General features: G+C 45.0%; 1 protein-coding gene across 1 annotated transcript; it reads left to right on the top strand.

The window, feature by feature from the left end:
- Positions 1-3567: 3567 nt before the first annotated feature.
- On the top strand, positions 3568-5808 carry PIGH (phosphatidylinositol glycan anchor biosynthesis class H). The gene has a single exon (XM_072430290.1). The coding sequence runs from the start codon at positions 3849-3851 to the stop codon at positions 4395-4397; it is 549 nt and encodes a 182-aa protein (XP_072286391.1). The 5' UTR covers positions 3568-3848; the 3' UTR covers positions 4398-5808.
- Positions 5809-10593: the final 4785 nt, after the last annotated feature.

Raw genomic sequence — 10593 nt, 5'->3', positions numbered from 1 at the left:
TAAAATAATTACATTTATAGCTTTTTATTTATTATTTAATATGCATACTGTATTATGTTATTCACTGTTCACTATTCATGTACTTCACCTTAATGCACAAACTTGTGTATGAATAGTGCTTTATTATGCAACTACCATTTTCTACCTTGAGAATCACACTCACATGTTTCTATGTATATTTTCAACATTAATCTCATATGTAGCCTCTATCTTAACATAAAAGGAAGCCCCACTGCGGCTCTGACCCTAGTTCTACTACCTATGTCCAAAATATGCTTTTTTAAAAAGTAACTCATAACTTTAACAGTTACCAACCCTTTATCTCCCTATTACTACAGAAATACGTGTACTTATCAATATATTCTGGTCATGAACATATTGCAGTAATTACCTTATTTACATTGTTTGTATATGTGTGTTCATATATTTTTATTAGCACTTCGTGAAAGATGCAAATACTGATTAGCTTATAGGTACTAATATCGTCTTTATATGCAGTAACTGTCCATGACTGTGAGTTCTTAAGTCCCCTGAAGAAGCCAGCACGGGTGAAACGCGTCGGGACATCACACCATATCATGATTGTTCAAGCACCAATGCTAAAGGATCAACATTGTCTAGATAATTAGTCCCTTGTCTATCTTGCCACACAGTTTGTGGGAAGGTTCGGGACAAAATTGTTTGTTTTTTTACAGAAGTTTGCTATGTTTATACTGTTTGTTATATGAATTGAATATAACCTACGTAAAATACACCAATTTGAATTGCCAAAACACCACTGCTTTCTGTGCCCTTCTTTTTTATACCTAAAGTGGAACTAAAGTAAAAATAAAGGGATGAGACCTTTATTATCTGTTACGTATGCCATTGCATTTGTCAAAAAAAAATGCTGATATTACTGTGCATGTGTGAGATCGCCATCTTTCTTCTTTCACTGACAGAAAAGTTCCTCCTGCAGATGCCTGTTCTCTGAATCTCCTGGGATTCATGGCGTGCGTATTCCATGAGGCTCTGCGCTCACATTCAATTGTTACCGCCGCGGCACTAATGACAGAAGTGCAGGGGCTTTGCCTTTTTGTGTTTAAAAAAAAAAATGAAAAAACAAGGGGTTATTTATTACTCTATATAAAGTAAAAATTGTGCTGATTGGCTTTTTTAGAACCAGGGTCCCCGAATGGAGTGTGCATATTAGGGGCTACTTCCATGGCATTGAGCATTAGGGTACTGCCAATAGTCTGTGTGCTGTGGTGCCTCAAATATAAATTTCCCCGCTCACTAAACTTTATTGCTGCGTTCAGGTGGTGAGGTGGCGCTGCAGTTACCCCTTCCTCCTGCCATGGAGCCCTGGCTCAGGGGAACGCTCAGTACCGCTCACTGCCACCTGGACACAAAGCTGGACACTTACCTTCTCTGTGGGAGCCAATGGGAAACATTTTTTGTCCACATCCCCCTATATAAAATGTTGTACTCATCATATCATGCCACCCCTTACTCTCTATGAACCCCAATTTCTCTGTAACATCTCTCTATAGATGGAGCTTTTATTGAACAACTCAGGGACTTTCTACCTTACAAATTAAACAATAAGGTGCGTACACACTTCCAATTTTTATCGTTCCAATCGAACGACGAACGATCGATTGGGCAAAAAATCGTTCGTAAAAAAGTAACCAACGACGCCGACGAACGAAGAAAGTCGCTGGAAACGAACGACCGGACCGGCGGATCGGATTGGACGACGATCGTTGAACATCGTTCGTGTGTACGGTCGTTCGTTGATCGTCCATGTTCAGAGCATGCGTGATGAACGAACGTCCGTTCACTTTCCTGTCGTGCACATAGTTCCTCTATCGCTTAAACGATCGTATCTATTGTGTGTACAATATCTATGAACGATCGTGTCGTTACCTCTATGTGCAGGATCGGTGCTATACGATCGTTCATATATATCGTGCAGGAACGTTCGTCGTTCGTTTTCCAACGATAATAATTGGAAGTGTGTATGTAGCTTTAGGCTTGTGACCAACAGACCATTGTTCAATCAGATATCATAAATCTTTTTTATAATGAAAAACTCATGATAGTGACAATTGTTTCCTAAGACTTGACAAAAGCCTTACATAGGAGATTATTTATCATAATAGGTTCCTAGAAAAAAGGATAACTGCACAAAATATCTCCCACACTGATTGTTGTACAAACATGAAATTTTCAGGGTACACAGGGGACCCCGAGAACTGCTACTAAACCTAATTTCAGCCCCCTGAACATAACAAGTTGCCAGATACGGGGTCAAATTTTCACGTTTGTACAACAAACTTTATAGTCCCTGGGTTGTTTCTATGTAATTCTGTTAGTCATTTTACTGTTACAAACTGATGCAGCACATATAACATTTAGAACAATAGTCACATTAGATTGTTCCCACACGTGTCAATGAAAGCTCCATCTATAGCAAGATGTTACAGAAAAATTGGGGTTCATGGAGAGTAAGGGGGTGGCATGATATGATGGGTATAACATTTTATATGGGGGGGGGGCTATTGGCTCCCACAGAGAAGGTAAGTGTCCAGCTATGTGTAACAGGCACTCAGTCCCTCGCAGCGTCTGCAGATTTGACCCCAGGCGGCAGTGAGCGGTACTGAGCGTTCCCCCTGAGCCAGGGCTCCATGGCATGAGGAAGAGGTAACCGCAGCGCCACCTCACCGCCTGAACGCAGCAATAAAGTTTAGTGAGCGGGGAAAGTTATATTAGAGGCACCACAGCGCACAGACTATTGGCAGTACCCTAATGCTCAATGCCATGGAAGTGGCCCCTGGGTGTACACAGGCCATGAGGAGGCCCCAGGAGGTCCGAGACCAGGCATGCACAAGACGGACTTTTCTGTCAGTGAAAGAAGAAAGATGGCGATTTCACACATGCGCAGTGATATCATTTCTTTATTTATTTATTTTTTACAAATACAGAGGCATAGGTCACAGATCTGTGCAAGTAAATTTATTTTAATATTACTTTAGTTCCACTTTAATGAGAAAAGATCCTGGACTGTTATTAGGATTTTCTGTTTGAGACCACGTATCTGGCAACTTGTCATGGCTGACATTAGGTTTATTATCAGCTCTCAGGGTCCCCTGTGTACCCTGAAAATGCCACATTTGTACAACAATGGGTGTGGGAGATATGAAGGGTTATACATCGGGGGTAATGGCAGCAGCATGGACACAGACCTCAAACTGCTGGTAACAGAGGGGCGGGGTTATCTCACAATACAAAGTGGGCGGGGAGCAGCTGATTTCCGAGGTCTATAGGACACGCCCACTCTTGGGGAGCTCACAGTGAAACAGAACCCCATTGAAAAAGATAGGAAATGCGCGCGCAGACAGAGCAGAAACAGCTGATTATGACGTCATTGTACACGGCCAATCAGCTGGTAGTACGCATTCCTAAAGTAGGATTATCTCATAGGACACCCTGCTTCTGGGAGATCAGAGGCGGGGCTACATAGAAAATAATTGATAGAAGCTAATTGCAGAGGATGAACTTTGCTATTATAAATAGAAAGAGCAGGAACAGCCGTTTGTGAGTCATTCATTGTACATGCTCAATCAGCTGGTAGTACGCATTTCTAAAGTGGGATTATCTCACAGGATCCTGGAAACAGGGTATAGTTAGTAGCCCCGCCCTTGTTCTCCTACTAGAAGGGCAGAGTCTGTAGCTCCTCCCTTGTTCTCCTAGTAGGGCAGAGTCTGTAGCCCCGCCCCTGTTCTCCCGGAAGAAGGGCAGAATCTATAGCCCCGCCCTTGTTCTCCCGGAAGCAGGGCACAGACGTCTGACAGGAGCCGGTAGTCATGGAGGGCAAGGTGTATTCGGACATTCACGGGGAGGAGATCCGTCTTCAGCAGCACTCGTACAGCGATACGTGCCAGGAGTTCACTGTCATCCGCCCTAAGATCTCCTTTCGCTCCCTCACCGGCTGTACGTGCGCGGTGTGGCTGGCCGCCTATGGCGTCTTCTATTACACCCAACACAGCGCCGTCCTGTCCGCCGCTATCCTCTGCACCATCCTGGGCCTACTCCTCTACCTGCACCTGGTGAAGATCGATCAGGAGTCCCTGCTGCTGCTGGGCTCCCTGGGCCTCCAGAAAAGCCTGACATTCGCCTCGGGTCGGGAGAGCACGGTGTTCCTGGAGATGTGCCGGGTGCAGGATGTCATCATCAATGAGGCCATTTCCATGTCCAGGGTGCACTACAACCTCTGCATCCTGCTCAGGGACCCCGCTGACCCCCAGGGGCCCTCCCAGGTCATCCCGGTCTTCCAGGGCTCCCAGCCCCGCCTGGAATGCTTGGTGGAGATTTATCGGAGCTGCCAGGAGATCCTCTCCAAGCGGAGCCAATAGGTGGCCATGATGGACCCTACGGTCATGTGACTTTAATCAAAGGGAGTGCACAGGCGTGCGCTAATAGACATTCCTTAATAGAGATCATAGTTTAAAGCGAACCTGTCTGCAAAATCAAGTATTGCAACATTTTCCTTTTTCTTTAAATGTATTTTTATTTCCTTGCAATGTGCCTGTGTACAATGAGAATGGGACGAACCCCCGCCCCCCCCGGCATTGCTAATAGTACCCAGGACAGCTGGAATGTAGCGCTAGATGTTACTCCAGAATCTTTTTGGGTCTTGTATCCCCACTCCGGGCCTGGGACTTCTTCTGGTGCAGTGGAAGGTGAATGGTACCCCGGCTTCGGTCACTGATTGTAAGCTTAGATGGTGAGAAATATCCGGCAGCCATGCTGTTAGATTGTACCATGTGACTATCTAAATGTCCCTTCTTCAACCCAAATCTTCCCATGTGTGGATGGTTCGCTGTTAACGGCTCCCTCGTGTGGACATCGTGTGGTGCCACCATCAAACTCCCGGCTATCGTTCACTTTGGCAAGGGACAAAGGAGCTGGATCAGCTCAGACAGAAGAGCAGGCTATGATGTGGAAGGAGAGAGGGGGCTATGCTAGGGAATAGACTCCTCCTGGAGCGTCCATTACTCATCACGTGCAGAGGCACATTGCGAGTCAATAAAGATTCCTCTTTAATCTGGCCATCATTCAATCTCCTTTAGTTCAGGGCTTGATTGGAGCTGAGTGCTCACATGACGTCCTTTGGATGTCATGTGACTTCCCCTCTCCCTAAATCCTGCTGTGTATGGCCAACTTTAAGCTTACGAGCTTGGTGTCCATACAACTACGCCAAACAGGATACGTTCACACGGTTGGTAATACGGTTGTTTCTTGGGCGGTCTGATAAATGGCTGTTGTCCTCCGTCAATGGTGACTGAAGCAGAGGCCCAGGGTACACCACTCCCACCTTGCCCAAAAAATTACTGTGGACATGAATCTTTTTTTTATTACATATGACACTGCCATATGCTGTAATGTAGTACAACACAGCTGCATCTTCTTAATACATTTACATTTAATTTTCAGGCGCCACAATGTTACCACGGCACAAAAAAAGCAAATGGGCGCTGCGTTTTCTTGCAGTTCATTGGCCGGTGTTATACCGGGGATGGGGTTTTAGGTTCCATATTCGTTGTCACTCTAAACCAATCACATTCAGCCGATATCACCCCTTCTTTTTTAGCAGGAACAATATATGAACTTTGATCTACCTACCTCACTTTTTATACCCAACGGCTGATTTGGATTTAATGATTATTGTTGGATTGATTAAAGCACCCTGGGAATTTTATTGTTTTCACAGAGAAATAATGTGATTTGGTCTAATTTTTTACAATAAATGTTGATGTAGAATTCTTTTGGTGTATATTTGATGCATTGAATGTATTAGGCTGTGATATTGTGTTTTGTTGATTTGTGGCCCCGGCATTGATTTTTGTCGTTTATTTTATTGATCTTCTGTATATACAAATACCTTGTTGGAGATTTCAAGCTGTCCTGTGCACACTGCCTGTGTTATCCCAGGGGGTTTAATTAGTTCCCCCGGGACAAAAGAGCTTTATGATAAGTGAAAGGGCCGGGGCAAATCAGACTGGGAAGGGAGGGACTAGATAATGCTGGACGTCCTCCAGTTAGGAAATGACGTGGGCTCTATCTTGACTTGCTGCAGCTTCTAAAGCATTGTGAGAAGCTCACTGGGTGCAGTGAAATCAGAGTGTGCAGTTTCAGACCAGGAGAGAAGTCGGTACAACTGAAGGGATAGTTGGAGTCCTGATTTCATTGTGTCCAAGCAAATTAATTTTACAATGTATTTAGCAAATAGAATTTTTCCATACACCTTAACAAATCCAGCTGTACTTCTATTCTGCCACTAGATGGCAGTGATGGGTATTTGCTCAGTTTCCATATTGGCCTCTCAGTCTGCATCAAGGGTTGTGTATTAGCATAGCCCCAGGACACAGAAGCCCCTGCTTGCAGGATGACCTTGGACTAACCCTGTGGTCCTTGCTTTGTCTTTTATCCATTTATCACACTGGGGCCACATACCTACAGACCAAAATTGAGACCTCCAGTGTTAACTGTGACAACACGTAACCTGTGGCAAGTGGGGGGGGGGGGTATTTGACCAGGAAGGGTACTGAAGACATCTGGTTTGGCAACAACAACTCCGAATAAAAAAATCCATAGCTATTATCCTCACATGCAGACTGAATTGCTACATATGCCTCAATAACCCCTTAATGGAGTCTCTTCCTACCCCTTGACCCTTCTTGGTGAGTCACAGCTGTCCAATCAACAATGAGCATGAGCTTCACTGAGTGGAAGACTCTAGCTCTGACTCAAGGATGTTTAGTCGGACCTCAGCAGAGAGACCACTGCTTCCAAACTGTCCCTATGGTAATCATGTGGATTGCTATGGGTATAGTTATGTCAAGGGCAGAGCCGGAAGTAAAGGGGATTTTTTTACATTGACCACCAGTGCATGGGGAGGTATTCCTGCCATCGACAACTCATGTTTGGGGTCAGTTGTCTGTGTGGCTGCCACCACCAGAGAGGTAAAGGGGCATTTGTTGTGTCCATGACCACCAATGTATGGGGGCGCTCTTCCTGCCTGCCATATGTTTATGGTAATCTTTCCTGCTGCAGACCAACCACACGCCACTGATGTACCGGGTTGCTCTACTTCTTACACCAGGGTAATAAGACATTCTCCTACTGACCCCCTATGCAAATCTGCCTCCCACTGGCCACTTATGTAACGGGCATTCTTCCTGCAAATAAGGACCCTTGCTTTCTGTTGGAAGCAGTGGTCTCTCTACAGAAGCCTAACACACCTTATGAGTCAAAGCTTAAGCTCTCCAAACAGCAGTGAGCATAAGCTTCTCTGATTGGAGGACTTTAGCTCTGACTCAGCAAGGGGTTAGTCGTACCTCAGCAGAGATACCTCTGCTTCTAATCATGGAACAAGGTACATTCTTTCCGGGATGCAGGCAGAGCGCAGGCTTTTCTCCTCTTAAGCTGCTTTCTAAATGCTGATCTGCTTTAGATTTGGAAGGAGGGGGGAATGGCGGGGGTTGGGTGCAGGCAGTGGCTGTGTGAACAAGCCCAGCGCAGCTCTTCAGGCGAGGAGGAGACCCAGAGATGGGATTTTTTTTTCTTAAGGTTCCCGCTGGTAATAAAAGGTGCAGAAATTGTGATTCCCCTGACAATAGAACGCATTCACACGGAGGGATGAGATAATTGTGAATTGTTGTGGGTGGGGGTTGAGGATTGACTCATTATTGTCTGGAATATAAAGAGGGTTTGGTTTCTGCTGGGAATAAAATGACATTTTTATGTTCCCAAATTTTACCCAATATTCATAAAAACGTGTAACAATTTTTTTTTGTCATTAACGGCTATTAAAGTATTCCTTGCACTTACTGATCCAGTTAGGTGTTCCGTGGATGTACTTACCTCACCCAGCCAATCCTGTGCCACTTCTCATTCTGTGTTATGGCAGATGGCCCCTGATGCCGCAGTGCTGGCCACCCCGTCATGACATGTCACCAATACAATAAAGGCAGCACTATTCTACAAAATATTTTTATCGATTAGACAAAAATGTGGAATCTAATAATTGAGCGATAGATTGATCAGACGTTTGATTGGCAATGCCTGACTTTTGTTTGCTGCTCATAATGCAGGAAGTGCTTTGTGACAACCGCCAGCCAATGGGAACACTCCCTGTAGTTTACATTTAACATCAATACTGTGCTTGTTGACAGTGTAAACATCAAGGTGTGTTCCTATTGGCTGGTGGTTGTTAGGGAACACAGCTGTGTTTCGGCTCTCTCGTTTGATTGGTTCGCAGCTTTTACCAGCATGATGATGGATATCTTGGATATAAAGGTGTAAGCGCTTGTCAGGCTGATGGGATATCAAACGTGAGGATGGTGCATGAGGTTTATAAGGATTGATTTCATTCATCAGTTGTCACAGAAGTTCCTTTCACTTGGACTTTTGGGTGACAACTGTACTATGCATGTAGTATGGCAAGCAAGCGTTGTCACCCTGGGACAGGAAGTACGTTAAAAGGAAAAGAAAAACAATCCGATTGTACAATATCTATACAGTCTTATTAAAATTAGGAAGACCAACCTAATTGAGCCCTTCAATTTTTATCCAATCAATCAGGCTCCCTCATGTAGCCGGAGTGTTTGACATCATTTTAGACTGCACATAGTGTCCTCCCTTATGTAGATATCGGTACAATCTGTACACAGAAACCAGGGCTGTTTGTTTCTTTTTTTTCATATCCGTGTAGTGCAGATATCCTGCAGCCTCCTTGCAGCCACTTCCTGTCTATATTCATCCTTTTCCAACGCAGGAAAGGACAGACCGTTGTCACCCTTTACAGGAAGCACCTGAATAAGGAAGAATTAGTAAGGATGGTGTAGTGACAACATGGAAAGAGAAAAGTTACCGGGACTGTTCCTTTAAGTCTTTCTGGTCATGTAGAAGGGCACTGTGGCATGCCATTGCGCAGCCGCTGTGTGTGGCTGACCTGCCCCCACTCGTGTGTTGCCACCGGCCGTGTAGTCACTTGTTCAGGGTCTCCGCCCTTCCTTTACAATCTCCCACCCAGCCTGCCAATCCAGTTCCCACCATCAAGGGAAAAAGATTTGGTGACTACGTCTGTACTGGCATCACACAATATAGAATCCTACATGCCAAGTGGTGTGAAACGCATCGGGTCAACCCAGCTCTTTATTCCTAAAGTGGAATTTTTTGCATATAGCTCCCCTTGTGGTAAAAAGATATATAGCTGTCTTCACTCTGGTGTTGTCCCTGACCACCTCTTCGATCCAGGGCTGGTGGTCTTTTTTGGTCCACTTCCTATGTGCCCACGTTTACACTCCCCCAGGGTTCGTGTCATTGGACTAGGCTCACAGTAATCCAGGACTGAGGGTCAAAAAATACCCCTGGACTGGATGGAGGCCTGAAACTGCTTTGGAGGGAGTTGGGGTGAGGTTGGCACCTAGGTGGAGTGGCATTGCAATATTGGTCAATAGGAGGTAGCTGTAGAGTGGCTACTTACTTCTCCCTCTGCCCACTCCACTGACCACCGGTGAGATCCCCGGCTGAAGTTTCCTGACACAGAGGTGTCAATCTCCTGTGTCCCCCCACAGCAATTATTGATTCTGACCTCTATATAGGTACTAAGTTCTGTAGTGACATGGGGAGGTCAACCTGAGGAGCCTCGAAGTCAGGGGCTGTTTTAGACAATAGAGTGCACAAATTAAGCCAGGGCCCAAAAATGCACCTCTTTCATTTATCAAATGGGGCCCCTGAGAAAGGGGGCCCTGGGTTATTACCAAAAATGCCACTCTACTTTTTGGGTATTTTTCAAGGGATAAATTACCCAGCACACTAGAGAGCCGGACAGCTCCTCTCACACAAAGGAAGCTGCTCCAATCAACAGCACTGCTTGGGGACCTGCCGGGGTCTCTACAATAATGACCCGCCCACTGCATGGGGAAGAAGATGACAAGGAGAACCTGTGATGTCATCACATCCAATCAGGGTCACTTATATATATATATAAAAGTTATATTATTTTTTTATAGGTGAATAAAGTTTAGTGCATCCTGAACCAATCAGACAGGAGGGGGTGTGGCCAAGTTTGATTGAATTTAGGTTTATCATTGCCCTCTTTTTCCACAATAATGCTGATTGCTGAAAAGGACCTGTCGCTGTGAAGGTAACCATAGGCAATTCAACTCCAGTTTGATTGGTTTCACCTCTAATGTGTTTGCTGTGTACTTTTGATTAAGTGGTGGCTTTCACACATTTTGGGTAATTTAGGTGTTACAAGCTCTTACACTTGGCTGCTGTGAAGGGCAACCAGTTTGTTGGTGTGTAAGCAAAACTCCTTTGTGTATACGGGAGACAACATTCATTGTGGCCAAACAGAAAGTCATATTAGACCAGCGTATACCGGCAGATGCCACACTACCATCCTGGCATCCATTACTGGTCTGCTCAGTGTATGCCAAAGCAAATCCCTCACCCGTAACATGGCATCTCTGCAAAACATGTGAATGTGACCGTGTTTTATTTCTGTTAAGGGCCGATTATACGGGCATTTATAAGGACTGC

This window comes from Pyxicephalus adspersus, chromosome Z (genome assembly GCF_032062135.1).
Source record: "Pyxicephalus adspersus chromosome Z, UCB_Pads_2.0, whole genome shotgun sequence".
Taxonomy (NCBI): Eukaryota; Metazoa; Chordata; class Amphibia; order Anura; family Pyxicephalidae; genus Pyxicephalus; species Pyxicephalus adspersus.
This window is presented reverse-complemented; position numbering and strand designations above follow the sequence as displayed.